This window comes from Electrophorus electricus, chromosome 18, assembly GCF_013358815.1.
Source record: "Electrophorus electricus isolate fEleEle1 chromosome 18, fEleEle1.pri, whole genome shotgun sequence".
NCBI classification, from domain to species: domain Eukaryota; kingdom Metazoa; phylum Chordata; class Actinopteri; order Gymnotiformes; family Gymnotidae; genus Electrophorus; species Electrophorus electricus.
The window spans coordinates 7,654,854-7,679,115 of NC_049552.1; the positions used below are offsets into that span (position 1 = coordinate 7,654,854).

The 24,262-nt window shown below is 40.3% G+C and overlaps 3 protein-coding genes across 6 annotated transcripts; 1 reads left to right on the forward strand and 2 right to left on the reverse strand.

Annotated features, from left to right (window-relative positions):
* Nucleotides 1–86: 86 nt before the first annotated feature.
* On the reverse strand, nt 87–8,574 carry chdh (choline dehydrogenase). The gene is made up of 8 exons (XM_027014998.2): nt 8,453–8,574; nt 6,773–7,559; nt 5,934–6,085; nt 4,608–4,737; nt 3,556–3,690; nt 3,159–3,301; nt 2,054–2,156; nt 87–1,748 (listed from the first exon to the last, which is right to left on the reverse strand). The coding sequence occupies exons 2-8, from the start codon at nt 7,491–7,493 to the stop codon at nt 1,330–1,332; spliced, it is 1,803 nt and encodes a 600-aa protein (XP_026870799.2). The 5' UTR covers nt 7,494–7,559; nt 8,453–8,574; the 3' UTR covers nt 87–1,329.
* LOC113580450 (interleukin-17 receptor B) lies at nt 7,513–16,591 on the forward strand. Of its 2 annotated transcripts, none has more exons than XM_027015000.2 (12): nt 7,513–7,582; nt 9,253–9,277; nt 10,596–10,708; nt 11,743–11,876; nt 12,299–12,434; nt 12,537–12,593; nt 12,974–13,107; nt 13,270–13,338; nt 14,151–14,217; nt 14,635–14,715; nt 14,889–15,194; nt 15,707–16,591. In XM_027015000.2, exons 4-12 carry the CDS (start codon nt 11,784–11,786, stop codon nt 16,111–16,113), a joined length of 1,350 nt encoding a protein of 449 aa, XP_026870801.2. In that variant the 5' UTR covers nt 7,513–7,582; nt 9,253–9,277; nt 10,596–10,708; nt 11,743–11,783; the 3' UTR covers nt 16,114–16,591. The 2 variants fall into 2 exon arrangements, with proteins under 2 accessions (XP_026870801.2, XP_026870800.2); XM_027014999.2 differs by lacking the exon at nt 7,513–7,582 and adding an exon at nt 8,873–9,162 and having other exon boundaries at nt 10,596–10,733.
* On the reverse strand, nt 16,592–24,262 carry actr8 (actin related protein 8). Of its 3 annotated transcripts, none has more exons than XM_027014995.2 (13): nt 24,024–24,262; nt 23,181–23,351; nt 22,913–23,023; nt 22,723–22,827; nt 22,255–22,428; nt 22,072–22,165; nt 21,777–21,909; nt 20,951–21,104; nt 20,778–20,873; nt 18,741–18,881; nt 18,337–18,604; nt 17,881–18,044; nt 16,592–16,992 (listed from the first exon to the last, which is right to left on the reverse strand). In XM_027014995.2, the coding sequence occupies exons 1-13, from the start codon at nt 24,153–24,155 to the stop codon at nt 16,849–16,851; spliced, it is 1,887 nt and encodes a 628-aa protein (XP_026870796.2). In that variant the 5' UTR covers nt 24,156–24,262; the 3' UTR covers nt 16,592–16,848. The 3 variants fall into 3 exon arrangements, 2 of the variants coding, with proteins under 2 accessions (XP_026870796.2, XP_026870798.1); XM_027014997.2 differs by having other exon boundaries at nt 23,181–23,241; nt 24,024–24,102; XR_004777109.1 differs by lacking the exon at nt 16,592–16,992 and having other exon boundaries at nt 17,958–18,044; nt 18,337–18,413; nt 18,521–18,604.

Here is a 24,262-nt window from a genome sequence, read left to right on the forward strand (position 1 = left end):
TTTTTCAAATGTAAAATTTCAAACTTGGATTTCCTTTTTCACTGAAAAACTGAACTTCTGTTACAAAAAAATTGAGACAATGTAAAAAGTATGATAAATTAATGTTTATTTTTCATATTGTGATTTTGTGTACTTGAAATCTCATTTTTGTTCAATAATGTTTTCAGTCTAAATATTCCAGTATCAGTCTGTAGCTCCTGGTCCAGGTCTGTCAGTTTTTTACTGATGGACAATCTGGTTTTGTACATTGTAATTCATCTTTTGTCTTGGCCTGGATTCTTTTCTAAATGAATTTTAAAAAATAATTAAAAAAAAAAGTGATGTAACCCCAAATGAGGTGATGAAAATAAAAGTATGCCAGGTGAGTGTAAACTGTTGACACCCAATACAGTCACAACTCTCAGCAGTCAGTTGACTGAACTCAACACATGCATTGCTCAGTGACTTCATTAATACTTAATGAATGCTTAAAAGGGCACATTTTAATACACTCAAATAGTTCTAGTTGTCCTCATTAAGTCAATTAATAACATGTATGTGTACATTTAAGATATTCATTTGTATACTTAAAGATCATTCCAGATTTGGCATATAAACTGCTTCTGTGTGTAGTGATTAGTAACTTGCATAAAATCTACTCGTCATCTTTATTTTTAATAGCTTGCATAAAAATCAAGCAACCTCAGATGCTAGTGATGCACCTGGTTTTAATGTAGTAAATCAATGTTGCAACTTCCAGTTTCCAAACTTCCAATTGCAAACACTAAACAAACTAGAGTAAAAATATGCTTTCATTCCCAACACTGACTCAATGAGGTATGTTCTGTTTTAAAACTTCGACTCCATACTAAATAATTAAAGACTTCAGTGTGGACCATGTATAAAATACTACACTTTTGTTCATTGCCCCAGCCAGCAGCTTTAACAAAAGTGAGAGCACTTCTATTTAAGAAATCCTGAAGTGACATCAAATCGGATTTCTTTGATCTCGTTAACAAGTCACATGTGAACTAAACCAACTTCTAATATGATGACCCTCAGACACCAACCTCAAAAAAACCAAAACAAACCAACCAACTACTGTGTACCATTTAATTACCCAGTGAACCCTCAGCCACACCAAAAGTTAAATGTTGAAACCTTGGAAAGCTACTTGTCCAATATTAATGTCTGTACCAAGGCATGACTACCTTTCCTGGCCTCATGCGGTATAGCAGCAAAAACTCATGCTTTAGTGTTACAATCGCTGGATTTTAGTGCTTTTTTTAAAATGCTGTTTTCATTGCTGGATTACTTAGGTTAAGGAGGTGTGCAAATTAGCTGCATCCCTCATCTCTGTCTCTCCAGACTAGGCGGCTGGTAGACAGGCACTCCAGGGTCACAGAGTGGCACCAGACCTTTGATGGCATCTGCAGCCTTCTCAGCAATCATGATGGTGGGCGCGTTCAGGTTGCCACTAACCATACTGGGCATAATGGAGGCGTCTACCACCCGCAGACCGTCCAGGCCGTAAACGCGCGTCTCGGGGTCCACCACAGCCGCGCGGTCTGTCGGACGGCCCATTTTGCACGTGCAGCTCGGGTGGTAGGCGCTCTCTGCCTTGCGCCGCACCAAGGCGTCGATGTCTTTGTCGGACTGGACGGCGGCGCCTGGTAGTACCTCGGGCCCCCGGAACGGGGCAAAGGCCTTCTGGGCAAAGATTTCGCGTGCCAGCTTCATGCATTGGCGCAACTCCCACACATCGATGTCTGGGACACAGACAAGCAGGAGGTGTTTACAACCCTAGCATCACATTTCAGTATTCCACTAACACCTTGCATAATCTGTAGCCCCTACCCACTTTACTTAAATGTGATTTTTAGAGTTTAAACAAACATTTCCAAATTAACAGCATTAAACTAAAAAACTAAAATTATAATGAATATGAATTTAAATCAACCATTTTTATTTTCAAAACATGAAGCAGGCATAGACAAGATCATCTAGACAGGCTGGACCAGCTCAGGGGAAAACTGTGATGTCAGACATGGATCCCGTTCTTGTTTAGACTTGCCTGTGGAGAGGTAGTTCGGTTGGATGACAGGGTGATCAAAGGGGTTTCTGCTCCTCAATTTTAGCCAGCCAACACTTGTACTTCTCATTGGGCCAACATGTACCTAACAAAGAAAACAAAAAGAACATCAGGGGCTACCATTTCATTCACCAGTGGAAAAGAACAGTGAAACAGTTTTTCATAATAATGTGAATAGCCTGTGTTTACACTGCATCACTTGTTAGCAAGACTTTCACAACCCATAAATACACAAACCAATTAAGTTGGTGAGAAAATGCTTTGAAGGGTGCAGGGCTGGGTATGGATGTATGGGATGTTGAGTCAAGTTACTTTTTAGATAGCATGGTGAAAGACTTGGCAACAAATCACACAATCCTAAGACGACTCAAATGCCTAGGTAAACAATTTGATTTTTATGCTGAATTTTAAAATGCTAGATTTTATACATTTTATTCATATTTGAGATATTAACCCAAGGGTGAGAGACACTGGCAAAATTCTTTTCCACTTGTGGTTTTTTTTTGTTACATGTTCTACCTTTGCGGTATATGGCAAACCACTTAAGAAAGCAGTTCCCTGTATGCCAGCACCACACTTAAGACAGTCTGAAATAGTAGGGTCGACCGTATCAAATGCTGTAATTTTATTGGACAGGTGCAACAGAGCACTTTCCTGAGTCTAACTAATGACTTTCTGTTAACTGTAAAGACATAAGGGCAGACTAAACCGATATGCCCTAAAACCAGACTAGTGCTTCACCAACATGTCATTTTTGGCTAGAAATAAAGAAGAGTGAAGAAAGAACCTTTTCTAAAACCTCTGAAAGAAAATGCCATTCCGACACTGGTGGCTGTTCTAAAACTATTAAGAATCAAACTACTAGCACCCACATTATGTCTGACAGAGTGTAGGAGCCACACCCAAGACAAAGTAGTAGGTCTCATACACTGAACTAAATCCATCAAATGAAAACGTGACGCAGGATTAAGAAATCTGAACATGGAGGAGTTAGTGGGATCATGAACTGGAGGCGACATCCCAAAATTACAAAAACTGTTTTGATGGGACCTTAATTACAAGAGCAGGTGCCGTGCTTCACACTGACCTGGTAGGCCTCGGTGGTGGGTCTGATGCGCCCGTGGTCGATCACCTGCGAGGGCAGGAAATGGAACTGGATATCGGGGTGGGTGACGCTGGGGCGACTACGGATGAAGGCCCCACTCTCCAGGTGAGCTGTGGCGCCGTAGCCTAGAAGGCGGATCGAATGTTTCACTCCTGGATTGGTGCCAACATAGAAGAAAGCCCTTTCCCCAGCAAAATAGGCTTAATGTGCATAGTTACAAGATATGTTTTATGACCTTGTCTTGTTAGTGCAATCTAGCCCAACATGTTGCTGGATGACTTCTTGTTTAGTCAGGTACTGAACCGAAAGTTCAGTCCTTCTGGTATCAGAATCATTCCAAAGTTAATTTCTGTGGTTTGAATGTTGCATGGCCTGCTACCTGTGAAGCAGAGAAGCCACTCCAGGCCGATCTTCAGCATGTGGAATGGCTTCTGGGCCTTGAACAGAGTAATGGGCTGGGTACACTGCTGTTGAACGTGTACTTCCAGATGGTCCTGCAGATTACTGCCCACTCCTGCCCACACATCACATTTACAGCATTCGGCAGACACATTTATCGGTATGACAGAATTTGTGCTCCCTGGCAATTGAAACCTTTACTTTTATGTTGTTAAGTCCTTGTGGTACCTGCTGTAACAGGAGTGTACCTCCTACCAACTTGCCCATAAACATAAGCCCCCCCCCCCAACCAAAATCCACCACATTGCCATACACTATGCCCTCTCTACAGTCACAAGCCCACAAACCCCTAAACATAACCTTCCTACACCCACACCTAAATAACAGAACAAGGGTCTTGGGTTCAAGTTCCTATCTGGGTAGAGTTTCCATGTTCTCTCTGTGTCTGCGTTGGTTTCCTCTGGGGTCTCTGGTTTCCTCCCACAGTCCAAAGACATGGAGGTTAGGTTGATTGGATATTCTACATTTTCTGGTTCAGTAGTGAGATGTTGTAGGCTTGATAAGTGCAAAACCTTTCTAAAATAAATGTTACTGCAGTATAAATCATCTTGTCTTCATAAAGCATTCTTTAGCCATTAGCCAATGTTTCACCATATACCAGGAAACACCAAAACAGTGAAAAATAAAACAAAGAAATCTTTATGCCATGTCACCTTTTCTCGTCGTCTACCTCAAAATGCTTTTATTAACTTAAGAGACATTATGAATGCAAAGACAACTGGAAGAGCTACTCTGACGAGTGTACATCTGGGCCAACCAAAAAGACCATCAACATTTGGTGATGTGTGACCACTTTGAAAGCAGAGAACAACAAATCTCTTAGGCCATCTTGCCTTCTCTTGTTGTACATCACATGTATTGCCAAATGTCTGATTCAAATAGAGTCATCAAATGGATACTTCATGGTCCTAACATGTTGGTTGGGAGTAATGCGTGTCTGATATTGACCTAGAAAGATGGTAAAAAGGTCACCTGGAAGATGCTGTATGACCGGAATGTCCAGCTTCTGCAGGTCGTCACCATCCCCTACCCCAGACAGCATAAGCAGCTGGGGAGAGTTAATGGCCCCACCACTTAGAATGACCTCCTTATCAGCAAACACCTGAGGCAAAACACACACACACACACACAGAGAGAGAGAGAGAGAAAAAAATCAGGTCTCTAGCAGTCTATCAAACAAATTAGAGATCGTTAGTCAAAAGCCAGGGCTTGAGAGGCAGAATAGGCCTGATGAGAGATAATTCACAGGACATGACGAATACTAGATTGTCTGTTTCTCAGTAGCATTGTCACTGGCTGATGTTAGATGTGATGCAAGCCTGATAAGGCAGGAGCGTCTGTGGTTTGAACTTCAGTAACTTATGCTGACCTATAAAACAGCATATTTTTTTGTTCCTGAGGGGCCCATCTGATCAAGCTAGGGCTTGGAGAGGAAAAAACTCATATGGCACAAGAAAAAAATAAATAAATAAATAAATAAAAAAATTTAATAATTTCAAAATGCTACTAGAGTCAGAAAAATCATGACAAAACTAAAAGACTTACTTGATGTGAAACTCTTCAGAGCTGGTGTTAAGAAAACAGATCAGCATTGTAAATGTTGAATGCAATAGGGACTCAAGCACTCAGCCAGTTCTCTCCTCATAGATCGGTAGGCATCTCAAAAGCCATTTGGAAGGAGATTAGTTACGGCTGCACTGTTTCAATGTTTCTGCGCTGTGGGGCATTTGTTCATGTGTGGCACTGGCATAACATGGAAAAACGCTCCTGACAAATTTCAAACTGGTCTTGCTACACCTTTTTATATGAAGGTAAGGTGAACTGGTAGTCTTGAATAGGCAGGTATACATTGTGCATGTTTGCACATAGAAGAGGCTGTGTTATTGGGTCACCACCTGTGCCATTTCTGCTTGCAGTGTCTTTTTCCATAATAATGTCTTCCATGGTAGTTAAAGGGCAATTCTCCCCACAAATTTACATAAACAAGAGAATCAAGTATCATTTATCAGGTTGATGTTCAAAAATGTTTCTTAAATAAATCGAGAAATCTGAGATTTCTCAATACAACCACGTATCCATATGACCGCTTCAAACACAGCATTTATCAGGTTTTAAGAGAGGAAAATAAAACAAAAAAACCCCCACACCCGATGTCTTCCAAGAGTTTTAGGCAACTTTGGCTTTACACTAAAGTTAGCCTGCTTTGGGTCACCATGTTATTGAAATTTTGGTGTCCCATTTTGATGCTCTTAGTAGTACTCGTCCTTTGACCCCTCTGACCTTTGACCCCTGGCCTACCTTCTTCATTTGCCCATTCTGCTGGTACTCAACTCCCACGGCCCGGGTCCCATCAAACAGGACGCGCGTGGTCAGACAGTGGACCTCAGCCTTCACATTGGGCCTGGACAGTGCGGGACGCAGGTATGCGCTAGCTGTGCTCCATCTCTTGCCTACGGTGAGGTGCGAGTAGAAGAACCATGATTTAAAGCAGAATGGAGATTTGGGGAGCAACAGACTCAATCTAAAAAAGAAAAATACATGTGGGCTGCTGGTCATGGGCGAGGCCTGAGAAAGGGACGAGAACGCATGATGGCCTTTAAAGAACTGGGGCAGAGGTAGCTCAGCAATTAAGGTACTGGACCGGTAATCAGAAAGTTGCTGGTTTAAGCCCCACCATTGCTGAGTTACCACTACTGGGCCCCTGACCATAGCCATTAACCCTCAATTGCTTGAATTGTACTTGGTCACAATTGCTAGTTGCTTTTGATAAAAGTGTCTGCCAAATGCTGGAAATGTAAAGTGCCCAATGATGAGTTGAGTGTAAATGACCCCCCAAAAAAAACAAACACCCCCGAGTGGCCTGATCACGTGACGTGCACCTTCGTAATTTGCTGGCTTTGAGTTAAAGTCAAGAGTACGAATGATGTGGGTGCACTTGAAACCCACCTTGTCTTGGGCTACTGAGTGCACAACAGTGAGATACAGTTATGAAAATGAAAGCAAAACATTTTCTGGATGCTTCCGTGAACAGCATTACTCAAGACTGAAAATGTACGGCTCATGTTTGCGGAGTCCGAAGGCAGGCTGACTTGCACATTGCGTCTGTGGCTATTTTTATTTGACTGTTGTGCTTCTACCTTTATGAATGGTCATGTCCATCCACCCAAATCCCTCCTGCTGGTAGCCATTCATATCCTCAGTGAATGGGTACCCTGCCTGCTGGCCAGCCTCGATGAACGCACGGTGCAGAGGGTGCCCGGTCTTCCCCTGGGAGACATGAAGTGGCCCGCTGCTGCCCCGGTAACGGTCGCCCCCGAGCTCGTGGGTCTGGGCCTTGCGGAAATAGGGCAGGCAGTGTTCGTAGTCCCAGCCGCCTGCACCTTCCCTATGCCAGCGGTTGTAGTCCTCAGCATGGCCTCGTACGTACACCATGGCATTGAGAGAGGATGAGCCACCCCAGACCCGTCCACGGGGCCAGTACATCACCCGGCCGTCCATGCCCGTCTGGGGCAGCGTGTGGTAGAACCAGTTGTACTTGTCATTGGAAAGATTGTAGGTGAGTGCTGCTGGCATGTGTATTTTCCATGAGAGGTGGGTGCAGCCAAGCAGCATGTCTTTAGGCCCTGCCTCCAGGAGGAGGACTGACTCAGACAGGTTCTCTGACAAGCGGTTGGCCAGCACGCACCCAGCTGACCCCGCCCCAACGATGACATAGCTGAAGGATGGGGTTCTCCTATTGGTAGCGGAAGTGCTATAGCAGGTAACAAGGGGTGTCAAACCGGCACGTGGTAAGGTTGCCATGATGGCATACTTGCCAAGGCCTAAAGACAGTTGTGCAGACAAGTGGATAAATACCATAATGCTGTTTTCTGTCTGCCTGATTTTCTACCAAGTGAGGGCTGTACCAATGACCCGGTAAAAGTCCTGAAAAAGGACAATTTGATCAGGTCAGTTTTCCAGTATTTAATAGATTGCAAGCAATTTCTAATGCATGTGGTCAATAGATAATACATTATTTTTTAATTATTTTTGTTCATTTTTAATCTTTTGAAGGGATGATTTTTTTTTTCCACATTGTCACATCACTGGAACTTTAATTATACACAAAAGGCAAACTACCATCAGACAAGTCTCACAAAAGTAAGGACATTGCATAATAGCAATATGCCAGCACAGATACAAAAATACCCAATAAATCCTTTTTACATTCTTATAATTTGTAGGATTAATGTTTTGAGCAACTAGCTAAAACACTAAGTGCTTCTGTGCAAATTACATACATTTTAATATAAATCACACATCCAGTAAACTAGGCGCAAGACCTGCCGGAGGTCATTTTAGATTATATATGGCTGATTTTGTTTCCAAAATCAACAGGAAAAAAAGCGATCTGAAGTGAAATACGAGGGGGAAAAAAGCTTCAGTTTAACGATTACAACGATGATACATGCATCAGTGAGATGAGAAATCAAAAACCAAAAAAGTCTTCACAAAACTAAATACCTCAACTTGCTGTTTTGTTAATAAGAGGTTTGCTCAAGGAACTTTACAAAGAGAAAAACAGGGGGAGGGGAGGGGAGGGGAGGGGGGAGGGTAAATCAATGTTAGGACTGTGTGAATGCAGGTTAAATTGGGAAAGGGGTCTACATAATCGCTTTTTCATTCAACTACGGACACTATGGAAAGCGACCCAACAACAGTTAAACTTGCAATGAAATACCGAACTGGAATGTTAAAACATTTAAAGAGCGCTTAACGTGTATCTGCAATCTCTGGGTGGAATATTTCGTCGGAACGCGTAACCACCAGCCACTTACCACTTGCAGATAACTTCTCCAAAATTTGTGGCTTTAGCTGAGCTGTTTGTCTCGGTGGCGAGCAAACGCATAAAATTTCCCCTCTTCATAATAAAAGTTTGGAAGGTAATAAGTAATTAACTGCAGCTGCTCGTGTCATTAGACAGCAATGTTTACTTATTTATTTATTTTTTGCTTGCTTGTTTATTTGGTTGGATGTTTCCCCTCCTCTTCCACTGACAAATTCAACTATTAACTGTTAACTGGATTAATACCGTTTTCACATAAATATTGGTTTGTTTTTTTATTTTTATTATGTTTTTATTCATATATATATATATATATATATATATATATATATATATATATATACACACACACACACACACACACACACACACACACACACACACACACACACACACCAGGATCTGATACACTACACTGTAGGCAACTCTTTCTCTATAGAACAGACTGTCTGTTATATTCTGGTTTTTCATCCTCTACTACGTGCACGCAATCTTTTAGTAGGCGGATCCAAATGTAACAGCACAATTAGATGACACAAAAATTCCCAGTTTATTTTCACAGGCAAGCGCTCCTGTTCTTTTTGCGGGACCTTTTTGAGCGAGTCTCTTCACCATTCAATGGAACTGCTACTCAACCTATTAAGCATATTCTTACTCTTATTCTTTCCTTTTGCAGCTACTAACACACCTGCTCTTAATATAGTAAGTAACGATGTTTACGCTGTTTAAGTAACGTACGTTTATGCTGTTTCTGTTTAAAGTGTTTGATTTATCCTAATTTGTTTTACACAGTCTGTGACATGTATCAGAAAATATGGTAAGTTATATTCCCCTTTGTTCAGTTCGTAAAGTCTAGCTTATGGAACTAGATATTTCGAACAGTGGCTTCAAGTAACTATTCCATGTCTCTAAATAATTCATGTTCATTTTCTGTTGTCCTGTTATAAAAATTAGCAACCTATTTTAATCACAGGACAAGTTTTTTACAGATTTATAAACAGACTTGCATATAGCTGAGACAAAAAGTTTTACACCTACATTAAAGACTTTCAATCTCTATATTTTGCCATACATTCCCTGTATTAGTCAGTTAGGATATGTACTTTATTTCTGTAAGAGATCATTTCAGAAAAATGGCCAAGAGGTTTTATTTACTCTCATTTTCAGCAGGTCAAATGTTTATATACATCAATAATATTTGGTGGCATTGCCTTTTAACTTGAACTAAAAACTTGTGTCGTCCTTCCAAATGTTTCTAATAATACTTTTCTAAAATGTTTGCTCATTTCTTCAGACAGAATTGTTGTAACAGTCAGGTTTTTAGGCATCCTTGACCAAAATACACTTTCACAATTCAGTCCACAAACCTTTTTGCACTATTCAGCCAATCATTAGCGTGACTGTGTGATGGCATGTCCGATACTTTTACATTGTTGTCTTTAAGTCATTTCGCAGCAACTTTGGAGGAATATAAATGATTATTGTTCTGCTGGAAGACCCAGTTGCAACCAAGTTTTAACTTCCTGTCAAATGTGTTGAAGTGTTTCTTCAGTATTTACTCTCACAATTAAATTTATTTTCTGAAGAGCACCCATCCCTTTTGCAGCAAAATACCCTGACAGTATGATGCTGCGTAACTCATGCTTCACAGCTGTGATGGTTTTCTTTGATTTAAAAGCCTCACCTTTTTTCCTTAATAAACAGCGTGGCTTGTTATGGCCAAACAGCTCCATTTTTGTTTCATCTGACAACACTCCTTTAAAAGACTAGTTGTTTGTCTTGGTGATCACCAGCAAACTTCAGTCTTGCTTTATTTAATTACGGCGTTCAGCTGACGCTTTTATCCAAAGCAACTTACAATTCTGGGTGAACACAACTTGAGCAAGTGAGGGTTAAGCGCGTCACTCAGGGGGCCAACAGTGGCAACCTCGCAGTGGTGGGGCTTAAACTGGCAATCTTCCAATCATAAGACAAGCATCTTAACCACTGAACTAGGTAGACAGTAGGACTTTCTAATGGATGCCTCCATATAACAATATAGCAATTTATCATGAAATACATGATGCCAGTGCATTTAGATCAGGTCATATGTGTACGAAACGTAATATTTTTTATAAATATGCTATTTTTTAAAGAGCTAATACCTAAAGAGTGGTTTCAAGTTCACCAGTCCAATCCTTCAGAACTTCATGATCTTGGTGTCAAACTTATCTTTGAAAATAGACCACCTGCTTCTCCTTCCCTGAATGTAAGTTGGGCTATCAATATTGATGGTGAGTACTGTGATTTCATTAATATTTGATCAATATTTAAACATGAATAACTAAAAGTGATTTTCATCTGTTATTTTCCATGTGTAAACATGTGAAAAATATGTCTAGCATAATGGTTATTTTTTCAGGATCCCAGATGCTTTAAATTAAATTAAATAAATCTTAAATCTGCATCTGCTTCTGCATAAGTGCAAACGTACACATGCTGTATGTGCACATATAAAAGGAGATCTGACACTGAGTTAAGAGGTAACTTCCTGTTCAAGTAGATGAGATTAGAAGGGAGAGCTATTCCTATGGACTGACCTGCTTTTGAGCTCATGTGTGTGACTGATTCATTTTAAGTTCCTGTTACTCAAATCTACAATAAAGGAGAAGTTAATCTGTCTTTCTAAAAGTTCATCAAAACATCCAGGATGCCCTTACCTGAAAACCTGACACTTTAAAACTGTAGCTCGAGGAATATTTTATATGCACCCAATGATTCGTTTTGGAAAATTGAACATTCTCTTTTACCATTATAAGAAGCTGCAAAACAGCGCTCAGAACAAAAATCGTGGTTAGAACAAAAATCTAACATCTTCCATTTGTTTAGTCAGTTGGCCTTTAAACAACTGATTAGTTGTATTTGGTGTACTCAAGCGTCACTGGAATTAAACTTTGTGGCCACACCAGCCCTGGATAAAATTGTGGATATAAGATTGCCTACCCTACTTTAGAGGTCAGATGTTTTAGTTTTATTTGGCCCAAGTCATGGAAAATAGAAAGAATGAACGAGACAAATGTTGGAAGATGCAAAAGTAAATGGGTGCAGACACTGTGGAATTTAGCAGCTCTCTGAGCAGAGGGCAGGGTTGTGTGCTAAGCTTATCTAATACGTAGGCTCATGTTGGTTGTGTTGGGCTATGAAAGTCCCCGAGTCTCATAAATATAAGAGAAACAATGTTGGGAAATGCCATTAAATGGAAGCCAGAGAGAACCACCTCATTTGTCATCGTTGCCTTTGTAGGAAGTATTCACAGTATTCATGGCACATGGATCGAGCTGAATATGCAGACCTCGCCACCAGTCCAACTAAGTTACAAATGTCAATACGATCCTCCATTTACTTCAAAACAGGCCAACTATACTGGTTTAGAGCAGGTAAGCTCTTTATTGCTAGTTTGTTAAAATATTACATTTTTAGTCAAAACCGAAAGCATGAATTATAATGTTAGAAATATTAGCCTGGGCAGATAGCATAATTACAGTGGAACTTAGAATTTTTAAACAAGGCACTTTATTTAATCAAAACAAGTATGCTTTTTAACATATTTACATTAAGCCAGTCTGAAGGACATTACATACCATTATCTTGCACAGCAGATCATTAGTTGTGACTGTTGATTCCATTTCCCTTAATGATTCTTTCCAAGAACACTAGTTAAAGCATATCAAAAGCATACCAATACTAAAATGAATGAAATCCTTGTTTAGAAATAATAAATGATGTACTGTATTCAGGGCTATACCAACTGTCTGATCTATTGATCCATTGTTGTCTTGCGTTATTCATTATTTTACAGCTTTGGTTCCATTTTACAATCACTGACATCCATACTGAACCTAATGGCATTTACTCAGTGACAGCCTATAACCTCCCCACTCCACCTATTAATGCATCAGGCCAGAAATTAAAATCAAAAGCAGTTCAAGCACCTGGTTGGTTTCAAAATCACAATTAAAATAAATATGCATGATCTCTCGTTTTTTATCACTTATTATTATTAAATGTTTTCCAAATGTGTTTTTTTTTCTCTATAGGATGTGATGATGAACAGATGAAGAATTATTCAATATGTCTACGGCAATTAAACAATGGTAAATAGAAACTAAATTGTTTCATACAGTTTTCATAGGCTATGCACAATGTGTGTGGCGGACCACTCAACCTAGTAGTTACACTTCACATGTAAAAACTCTAGTACCACTCATGTGCCTGATTAAATTACCAGCTCAAAACCCACTACTATGCCACTACAATTTGTTAGGTACAATGTCCAATCAGAAGTGATCCATTTGTATAGTGTACTCTTTCTAATAGTTTGGTGAGACAAATAGAGGCAGCTGTTAAATATGCCACATGAAACCATATATCTGTAGAGAAGCTATATTGTGTACATGTTTATTTATAGTCCTGTGTTTGTCATATTCATGGCATAATTTGTGGAATTTATTAACTATGAAGTCTGTTTCATCAGAGCTGTGGAACATTAGTGCAGTCAGAGAGGAGGATGAAGTAGAGGTGACCTTCAAATCTCATTCAGACTCAAATTATTATGAGATCAGACTGCTACGAGGAACAAATATACTTAACATCTCCAAAGTGGTAACGGTATGTTATGCACATTTTGTAACTGAGAACCAGATTTCATGCAGCTGAATCACTTTACATCACAGTATTGGGACAGTGTTATTTGGAAAATGTTTCTCTGAAGACATTGTTTTGCATTTATTTTTACGATCAGTTGCTGTTGGTTTTTTTTCTTTTTCACAGGGTAAAAAAATTACAACCGTTAAACGAAAACTGAAATATTCTGGGCCATGTGAAAATCTTGAAATATGGGTGTGTACATTTCTTATTTTTACCTTTGTGTTTAACGAGCCATGACCCTATAAGTTGTTTATTGGATGCATCTTGCAGACAATCCAGAAACTCCAAGCTTAAGTTTTGATGATTGTTGATGTTCTTGTATATTTGTACATTAAAACCAGCAAATTGGACAGGACATTAGCTCATCTATGAATTGCATTTTGCACTGAAGGTCTGCAAACAGTTTGTCAGCTATTATGCAATCAGGTGGAGAAGGTGACACAAACCCAGACAACTACTGCTTGCTGTTTTTTTGTACCTTCTATTGTCTCAACTTTGGCTCTCCTCTGCCAACGGTCCTAGTGCATGCATATAGGCAAAAAGCCACATGAATGAGAATTGTCAGATCAGAATTCAAGTTGCAGGCTCTTAATCGAATCCAATCTAGGACCATATATACAAATATCTTAAATTTGGTTTAAAAAAGTCTGGATTTGGGTCGACACAGCCCTGAAAGGAAAAAAAAAAAAACCAGATGTGTGAAACATTAAGGCTAAAAACAAAAAACACCCCAAATTTTAGTGACATTAGCTTGGTAACGTGAACGTAGCCTTAGTCACCAGTGAAAAAGGTAATTTTCATCTAGCCAATAAAAAAAGGCAGAGATAAAATGTTTAGTGACCTGTTATTTATTGCTAATCTGACTCACCACACTTGGTATCTCCATGAAACTACCAAATCCAGACATAAAAACCAATTGTAACCTTTTTTTTTTTTTTTTATAAAACCACACATATAAAGTTCAACAATCAACTAATAAATCATATGATCTTAATATATTACAGATTTCTCCAAACTTTGAACATTGCGAACCAGTATGTGATACAGTCAAGTGTAAAGTAGACTGTGAAGGTGCGTAACTTAATACATTATTTTTCCTTTGTCTAATACACAATCACTTAATATATTTGGATACCTCCAATAAGCACCAAAAGAAAGTTCATATACTGTATCTTTAAACAACTATGTCTCTTCGTAATTGTTTTTCTTTTGTTGCCCCATCCACAATTGTGTTCCCTACAATTGTTTGTTTTATGTAGTATAGTGTAACAATAATAAACTAGCACATTGAAGAGGTAGAGCATGGTGCTCGTGACATCAAGATCATAGGTTCAATTGTCAAGGTGCACACATCCTGTCATACTGAGAAATATGTAAGTTGCTTTGGATAAGAATGTCTGTCAAATGCCATACATCTAAATGAACTGATGCATATTTTAGCTGCCATAAGTCATAAGTGAGTCCATAATGTCTTTCCATCTTCCTCAGAACCAAACAAACATGAAATGCCTGTACTGATAATTGTTGCTGGATGTGTGTTGGCTGTTCCTTTGGTGTTTATCTGCTTCTGTAAGTAAAAAAAAAAGAAAAAAAAAAAAAGCCCATTTATATAGAACTGTTATTCTCCCCAGTTGAGGATAATCGTGTAAACAGTTTCTTTTATGAAAGATATGGTCACATGCAACCAGTATAATCCAAACTTCTTCCGCTCAGCTTGCTCCTTCATATTAATCTTCCTCTAGGGCAGTTTTGTAGACTGTGCATGGGACGGGGCTTCTCAAAGCCCAGCCTTAGCTCCACCTCCACAGGACTGATGGGAGTGCTGGTGGTGTACCCACCCATAGACGCCATGTTCCAGTGTGCTGTGATGGCCCTGGCTGACTTCTTGCATAGCCACAAGGAGCTTGAGATATGCATCGACATGTGGCAGAGGGGCAGTCTGGCAGAGCAGGGGATGCTCCGCTGGCTCACCTCCCAGATCGATCGTGCCGACAAAGTGCTCGTCATCTTTCCGCCTGGATGCACCGACACTGGTATCGGCACCAATGGTAACGTTATGCATCGTTTTACTGTGAACAGTCCGTATCATGCATATATGCACATTGTTCTCCAGCTGTTTCGGTGGTGCTCAGCTGATCCCTGCCTCTTGTTGATTCTTGTCCTTTGTCAAAGGTTTAGGTTTACTGGAACTCATTACCAGTGAGCCTATGCCATACAATACAGTTTTAGCTGTGTTCTATGTATCTATGACTAGTCTCACTTATCCAAATGGTGACAAATTTGTCATTAAAATGCTGTGACAGTAAATATCATAGATGTCAAGCTTAATAGCTGTATTTACTTAAGAGCTGCAAATATGTAATACTTAATCACTTGGCTCCAGGTAGGATTCTCATGTTTCCAATATACTGCACTTTGCATTCATTTTGATCAATACAATATGTAACAATTGACCTTAATAGTTCTTTTGAAATTAAACAATATACAATAAACATCAATATTCAATAATAAAGGCTAGTATATCCAGCTCATACTAAACAGCTACCATGTTTCTTTGCAGGCTGTCTAAATCCCAACCCAGTCCTAGCCAATTACACAGTCCCAGCTTCAGCCCACGAACTTTACTCCCTGGCTCTGAATCTGGTTATGATGGATGCCTATGACCCCCAGCTCTGCAGCAAGTTCTGGGTGGTGCACCTGGGCCAGGCGGGGGACCCCCCCACTGTCCCAGTGGCGCTCCAAAGCTGCAGGGCCTTCAGTCTGCCCAGAGACCTGGAGAAGCTCCATTATGAACTGGCCTGCAGGCATGGGGAGAAGTGGTCGAGCCTGGGCTGCAGGTTTCAGCCAATCCCCTGCCAAGAAGCCTCCAGGAAGTTTAGGGAGGCCTTGCTGAACCTGGACAGGAGTCGTATGGACTGCTCAAAGGAGGAGAAGGTTCGTCTCACAGATGTGGAGAATAAGCTTTAAAAGAGCACAAATACTATACGTTTCTTTTATATTTTTCCATGGTGTCCATTTGTGTGGCATTATGTTCCAAAAACAATTTATACATCACCATTTTACCTTGCTTTATGCCTTAGAATTAAAAGGTGCAGTAACAAACAACCTATTGAAGATGGACACACAAGGTCTATTCTGAACTCAGAGCTGAGAAACACCTGACAATGTAAATGAGTGGGGCTAAATATGCAAGTTAGTTTCTCATGACATCAAAGAAACAGTGATTGCAAAACAGTGTTTTTGCAGCTTAGATTCCATATGTGGACTGTATGGTCTGGGGGAGTGAATGGTAACAATATTTACATATTACTTCAAAATACTTTTTCAGTAAAGTAAGGAAAATGTATTTTTCCATGATGGGGACCCTTTAAACAAAGCCATGCTTCCTCTCCCTCTGATCTGGGGGCCAGTTACTCAATTACCAAATTAAACTGACTCATTCCCATTCTTGAATACTGTATTTTTTATTTAAAAGTAAGCTCACACACCATTGCTTATTCCAGTTTTTAATACTAGTACTCCATTTAAAAAAACAAAACATGTCCAGTTTTAAAAAAAAACAAAACAAATATGTACAGCTGCTATACAGGGACGTAGAGCGCTCTCTCAGTGAAATTGAGAATTTTAGACACACATGCTTGGTGTAAAGCATCCCTCTCTCTCACACACACACACACACACACACACACACACACACACACCTCACCAGACAAAGGCTGCTCGTTCACGGAGCATACGTGCACCAAATCGTTGCCACTCCCGCTGGTGGATCCACAGCTCCTGGGTGGTGTCCAGACATGCCAGCACTGCCCCACCCTTCCACGCAGTCACCTGAGGGTCCATGTCCTGTAGTGGGGCATCGGGGTCAGTTCCTGCTGGACTTCGCCAATCGACATAGGGTGTGCTATTCTGTGCTATGCTGCTGTCCTTACTGTAACCCATACTTGTGTAACAGTGCCTTATGAAATGTTACTCTCCTTAAATTACATTACGTGCTGTCAGATGCTGACTTATGTAGGAAGTTCCACATACAAACCAGTCAATTACAAATTGCATTGCATTGCTGAATGTATAGAAAATTAAGGGTGCTTGTACATTTCAGCTGATGAGTCTGTTTCAAGAAATGAGCAATGTCAAAGTACAGCATGTCTATTCAATGTTCATCCACACTGACTGAAGTATAGATGAAGATGCTAAATAATCATCAGTGAGGGTGTACTAATACATAGATGAATTTCATGAGTGTTTATATTCAAATATACATGCAACACCTACACACGCTGATTATAACTAAAGTAACACTTATTAATCACACCTTTCTCAGTCCCCAATGTGTCAATGAAATTTAGTGTCAATGGAATTTAGAAAGAAATTTCAACTGCCATTTATCTCTATAATTATACTGTATTGCATTGCAAACAACCACAGCCACCTGTCTCTCATATGAACTCAACAGTGTCCCTTATGTATAGAAAATGGTCCCCCTCCCAAATTAGAAGTGGTTGACTAGACAGCTCACTGAGAGAAAAGGTCAAAGGAAGCTGCAAATGCATACAATTCAAAATATGGTTTACAATTAGTGAAGAGACAGCAAAATATTTAACAGTTTCCTTGCAAATTTAGTCACTGCTAAATTTACCGCTCTTGAAGTTTTATCCATCTAACTATCTAATGAGTGTTAGGTATAATGCTGTCTTATGAGAAATAATGCTACACATGCTTCTGTGCAAATACCTTTGGCCGTGTGATGACTTCCACGTTCTCAACAAGACGCCGGAATGATGGAGGCATCTTATTGAGCAGGCGCTGCTGCAAGAACTCCTGTGCCCCGTGGAAAAGGAGCCCGCCTCCCACGACCAGGATCGAGCTGTACATCTTCCGCTTCGTCTCGTCTGATGCTGCAACAAACGCCCATGAGACAAATGAGCAACGCTCACAGTTCTAACCTCTTGCCAGCATTCAGGCATACCACTATGTGAGATGTGCGCCTCACTAGCAAGCTGCTGTTGTTGGTGACGACATACAGACAGATAAATGAACAGCTAAACTATTGTCAAAATTTTCAAGCGACATCTTAGACATGCTCTAAATCTATTCAGTATTGTGTGATCTTCAGAGATGCAGACTTACAGATCACTATATTGACATGTCTAGGGAAGAAACAGCAGCAAGAGAAAACTTTGTTTTTACCACAACAGTCTATGCTGTGCAGGATAGCCTTGTCCAGTCCAAGTGCTTTGCCCTCAAACTGGGATACTGCAGACTTTCTGGACAAAAGAACAGAGGGCGTGTCTTCTGGATCTGCCCCACCCACCAGACACTCCCCTGGTGCATGACCCAACTCCACTTCTTGGCCATGGTTTCCTCTTTCTACCTGGTCACCTCCTTGACTGCTGCTGCTTTCACCCTCGAAGCCAGAGGGCTTAGAAAGATTCTTCCGTTCAGTGGCTTTGGAAGACTGATGAAGGAATTAATCAATCAAATCGCTGCGTTTTTGCTTTTCTTTGACAAATTTCAAATGTATGCCAATAAAACTAAGAGGGATAGAAAACATGATGGTCAGCTTCCATCTGGGCAGTATCAAGAAGATGCACCTGGTCTTGTTTGCTCTGGGTACTCAGTAGGTAGTGCTCATCATGAGGGTCCTCTGGGTCTCCGTGAGAGCGGTGCTGCAGAGTGGTCATCTTCTGCCCCACGATTCCAAAAGCCGCAGGGTAGAACAGAGCCATAGGCGCCTATTATGAAGAAGGTCAGAAGGTGGAAAGAAGTGGGACACGTACAAGAAAAACAGAACTTTAAGGAACAGCATGGCATGATTGCGATTTTGGTTTTCCTAGAGCAAAATGCTTACCTTTCAGCCACACTGGCCTTTCAGCTGCAGTATAAAGATACAGAATTTGGACATGTCTTGTCATATATTGGCACTTTTACAAAAACTGTTCAAATTGGGTTTGCCAAACTAATCCAGTAATGGTGCCTGCATGCTACACATAGACTTATAACAAAGAGAGGGCATGTGAACTTTGCCAGTGTATTTAAAAATCTGGGGAAATCCTTGTGCAGGATCTGAAGAGGTTAGTTTGCCACAATTCACACTTCTGTGATATATGCATACTGGTTTCTTGAACACAGCGTGCCTTTTTTTTTTTTTTTTTTTTTTGGGTGAAAATTTTTATATATATATATGAATGAGAGAGAGAGAGAGAGAGAGAGAGAGATGAGCTAGAATGCTATGAACATTGCAAGTATAACAAAGAACTAGTCAGTTTTGCTCTATATCCTATTATACTGGCTAGTGGCTATAGATAAATATTACATTTATTTTTAGCCTTTAGCAATGTTAGGAGAATATCTGCCTTAACATCTGTTTCTTATGTTTAATAGTAATCTCCAAAACCATTCTTTCAGAAACAATTCTTTCAGTGAACTGATTGAGCTGGTTCACAAGTCTGTCAGGATAAGATTTTATGTAGTTATCTAGCTAATGACAGATTAAGATCTTAAAAAGTAAATGGTACTGTGTAGCCCAGCATTAAAAACAACCACTTCAAATGCTCTCATATTTTCTGTCTGACTGCACCTCGACTTCCTGAGCATGCACTGCAGTGCACGTCTGTGGTTTCACAGAAAGAAGGATGGTTGTGCAAAAAAGCAGACTTTGGTGCTAGCCTGGCACAAACAGTTAATTGCCATTCAGGACTGTAGATCAACCTTGTACCAGGTACAGGTTCCTGCGCCTGTTGCCCTGGAGTGGCAGATACCAGTATTTACTGGTATTAGGTAAACCAGTATTAGGTTTGTTTGGTCAGTGGTGGCAAACACTGTTCTGGGTCGATAAGACTGAATGAAGTCTGGCCCTGGATGGTAGAGGATGTGGAGTGGAGCTGGGACAACTTGAAGACCGAGTTAAGTTTAGGGAATTCTTTCCAGAGGCTTTTCTTTCTCTCGCTCTCTCAATATACTATCAGGCAACATTCAGGTAGCATTGTCTATGCTGCATTTTTGTTATTTACAGCATGATGTGTATTGCCTCATTGTATTATCCAACCAATTGCAATGTGTAATATATATAAATCCAATATCTTCAACTGACGTGAATTTCATCTCTTCATATCACATCACATAATATATGCTTAAAGTCTTCACTAATCAGAGAGAAGAACAAAGTTTTGTATATTGCAGAATCAATTCCTTATAAAAGTATCCAATCTCTGTCGCACATTTACAAGGATAAACCATAAATACACTAGCAGTAAACCACTGACAAAGCAGTTGTTTTAGTTAGCTATACATATTCACATGACTTATGCTGGGCTATGCAATAGAATCATTTGAAGGCAGAAATTTATTAAAAGTTTTCCACACATTAAACCTTGACTCTCAACTATTTCCATTACTGGTTGTAAGCAAGCAGGATATAAGTAAACAGAGTATTAACCCCCACCCCCCACATGCACTGAACTATAGGGAACTAAAATTAGCTGATGCACCCATTACAACAAACTACTAAACCTACACATTCCAGGGTGGAAGCTGATCTTATGCACGTCAGAGAACTTCTATAGCATATATGCACAGGGAATGCCAGTTGGGTTCTCAGGACAGACCCAAACACCTGAGCAATTCCTTACCTGCAATTTCTCGTCACCTAACCGCAACTGGTACAAGAACACTGGGCATTCTGGGAAACGTGTGCGAAACTCATGGTCTTGAAGTCCACAAATGTCCTGCGGAGGAGAGGTTCTTTAAGATTTCAGAACCCCTTTCAGAGCTATGAGACTAGGACACGTTGGCACGCCCATACCTGGTCAAGATGGCAAAAGGTCTCTTTAAGCTGCTGCAATAGCATGCAGTCAAGTCGGCTGGTCAGCTGACACTCTCTGTAGGGAAAGCCTGCTCGTTGCATCAGCCAAAAGAAGAACCGCGTCACATCAGAGCCACCATACGCGAGACACAGCCTGCAGGTAGCAAAGCACGCAGTACTGCATATAGAACATAACAGCTTCCTCAGAGTAATCTGCACACCAAACATGGTAGATGTGCTGGTTCATTTGTAGTGAAATGGCAACAAATGTGGCAAACTGGTCAATGACTAACATTAGGCAGATAAAAGCAACTACACTGAATTGAACAGTGAAATTAAGCCATACTAAATTCAATAACTGCTCTTTGGTTTTTGCCATTATGTACAAAGGGTCATGTAAAAATGAGAACAAGCAGGAATATTTACTAATTTTATTCATGGAAAATCGTTATCCCAAAAGCAGTTAGAATTTCATTAGGTCTTCAGTCTTTTATAAGTTTCTTTAACAAAACGTGTGTTGTTACAGTGAAGACTCCAAACAGTATTACTGTAATAACAGTAATTACTCTACTGTTGCCAAATGCATTTCTGACTGAATCAGAATGTCAGTCTGCAAAGGAAAGCGTGCCCCCTGCCTTTCAACCCATGTTATTGAAAGGACTTCAAATCTTTATAACCCAAACATTATCTTACCATCTGAGATACTATTGCTATTTCACTCAGCCATACAAAAACTATTCTTGCACATTTTACATCCAGATGTGCCATAATCTTCCCTTGTCTGTCTTCACAAAAAAAAACCCACATTTCTCCATCTTTCACTTACCTAGAGTTACGGTGGGATACACCATCTTCCACACAACACAGGCTGGTCTTCTGATCCCCCACATCTACCACACATGCACTGCTCAAACCACTGCCAAAGGTAGCACATACTGACTCTTGGTGTACCACAATAGCTAGAGAGTGCAAGAGAGAGAACGCGAGAGACACTCAAGAAAACTGCTTTTTTGTAGCACATTGTGAAACTAGCTCATTTACAATAATTAACTTTCAGATTATGCATATCATTCTGCCAAGGTCCAAGTGGAGAAACGTCCCGATAACAATGGATCTCTTACCTGAAAAGCCCATTTTAAGGAGGACCATATTGACCACCTCTTTCACATGCTGTCTATTATAGATGTCTGGGATCAGTAGAATGCACCTGTAATACTGAAAGCCAATCAGAAGAGCACAAAATCAAATCATGCCCATCAGCTAATCAACTACTGGAACAGTACCATGTGTTACTGGGGTCATACCTTCAGGTCTTTGAGAGGGATTTCTAGAAGCTTCTGAATGGCATGGGACCAGATGGTCTCCAAGTCTTCTAGTATAGCAGTCAGTGACCCACCAGGCCTACTGTGGACATTCAGCTGACCTCTGCAGATAGGCCAGTGGATACTATATGAGTCTGTGGGGTTTACATTTAATGCCTGCAGGGAAATGGCCAAAAAAAGGATGAGGAAAATTATTGAAAATGATAGAGGAGGAGAAGTGGTGGGCTGCAAGTCCTTAAGATTACAGAAGCGGTATCCTCTTGACTTCCTAGATTTTAGTCCTTGAAACATTCTTTCATTATTCAATTGCTAGTAATAAAAAGCATATAGTAAAAGCTTAATCAAAACCCTGTTACACAATGCATGTCACAATGTGAGAAAATGCCACCATGCTTATGACAGCCATGAATAGGAGTTAATGACTCTTAATACCAATTATACTCTTCTCACCTCTTCTCCTACCAAGTACTCTGGTTGATGAGCTGTGTGTGTCCATTTCAGTCTTGAGTTAGGGTCCAAAATGGCTGGTCGGATCTGCCGGTTGTACACTCTAGCCTGTCAACAAACAGACATGTTTCCCCATTAGCAATTCACCTCAAATCTACTGATATGCATTCTATTGACTAGAGAGAGAATGTACTTGTTCAGCAGAAACTGGAGTTCTTCTGGCACCACTGGACATTTTCTTGGACCAGATGGCCTGGTCCACCATTTTTAGACCGTTTTGCCTTTGCTCATTACTCTCCGGTCTCTAAAGAAAAAAAAGGAGCCCAGAGCCATACTGTACACATTTCAGTTTCTGATTAAAATTTCAGATAACGTAAGTGTTTCTTAAGCAGCCTATGAATGATTTAATGCACGAGAAGGAAAGGAAAGGAAGCTAATAACACAGAGGTATTCCAACTTACGTTTAGCCCTTCTCGTAACAGCCAAGGATCTTCATATCGCGACTGACCGGGTTGTTTATGTCTACGGGAAATGACATGGGGAACACTGATGGGCAGTGTGTCTGTAGCTCGGCCGATGCGGAGAGTTTGTGATCCAGGATTGATTACAACAATGAAGTTGGTCTGAATTTGCTGACAGAGTAGTAGACAACAGTCCATTAGCACGTAGTAACGTTTGACAACATACGGGAGATTACAACTCCTGAAAATAACGTTAACTAGCCAACAGCTAGCTTCCCAACATAACCATATTAACTTTTTCTATATATGTATTAAGGTTAGCTAGCCACCAATCTTAGAAAACAACATTAAGTTAATAAAAATAGCAATGCTAGTTACCTGTATTCCTCAAAGTTAGTATTACCTATACAATTCAGCAAGGTAAGTTAGTAACATAATTGTTTTATACACACACACGTATAGATTGGCCACTTAGCTAGCTAGCTAACCTAACTAGCGTTAGCTAGCCAAGATGCAAGCTGGCAGTGAACTGCCAGTCTGCATTTACAAAACACCAAGCCAAAGCAGATTGCAGACAACTTACTTTTAAACAGACATGACCGTCAATCAGAATTCAACTCGTAAGCACTTTTCAAGCCAACGCAGCCAGCTACTGTACTAGCTAACTAACCTAGGTTAGACTGAATCATCACATTTACGTGTAAATGTAATCATCCAGTTAGCTAACAAGCTAGCGTTAGTTATCTCTATGTAGACTGGTAGGGAAGCAAGCTATCTTAAGCTATCTAACTGGATGAATGAGTCTAAGTTAACTACTTTAGCTGGGTAGGGTAGCTGTCCTACCTCTTGCAAAGGTTCTGGAATAGCAGGAGGAACAATCGGTCTCTTTACTCCGCGTTGCTCTTTTTCTTTATCTTTTTCTCGTTCTTTGTCTTTGTCTTTTTCATTTTCTTGTTCTCTCTCTGCTTGTGTCATTATCCGACGCGTAGCTTAACTGATGGCCACAGTTGTCTTCGAAACACTTTCAAACACTAGCATACCAATAAACACTCGAAGAGAAAATTTAACAGGATTTATTAACC

Excerpts from the sequence above, each read along its gene's own strand:
- chdh (XM_027014998.2), bottom strand. The coding sequence starts at position 7,493 with ATGGTATTTATCCACTTGTCTGCACAACTGTCTTTAGGCCTTGGCAAG. Across the intron at positions 6,086-6,772 it reads GGACATGACCATTCATAAAG|GCAAGAGATGGAGCACAGCT; the intron begins GTAGAAGCACAA and ends ACCTCACCGTAG. Across the intron at positions 2,157-3,158 it reads CCACCACCGAGGCCTACCAG|GTACATGTTGGCCCAATGAG; the intron begins GTCAGTGTGAAG and ends TTTCTTTGTTAG.
- actr8 (XM_027014995.2), bottom strand. The coding sequence starts at position 24,155 with ATGACACAAGCAGAGAGAGAACAAGAAAATGAAAAAGACAAAGACAAA. Across the intron at positions 23,352-24,023 it reads TTCCAGAACCTTTGCAAGAG|CAAATTCAGACCAACTTCAT; the intron begins GTAGGACAGCTA and ends CTACTCTGTCAG. Across the intron at positions 18,882-20,777 it reads TAGGTGACGAGAAATTGCAG|GCGCCTATGGCTCTGTTCTA; the intron begins GTAAGGAATTGC and ends TCTTCATAATAG.
- LOC113580450 (XM_027014999.2), top strand. The coding sequence starts at position 9,079 with ATGGAACTGCTACTCAACCTATTAAGCATATTCTTACTCTTATTCTTT. Across the intron at positions 11,877-12,298 it reads ACTATACTGGTTTAGAGCAG|CTTTGGTTCCATTTTACAAT; the intron begins GTAAGCTCTTTA and ends ATTATTTTACAG. Across the intron at positions 14,218-14,634 it reads GTGTAAAGTAGACTGTGAAG|AACCAAACAAACATGAAATG; the intron begins GTGCGTAACTTA and ends CATCTTCCTCAG.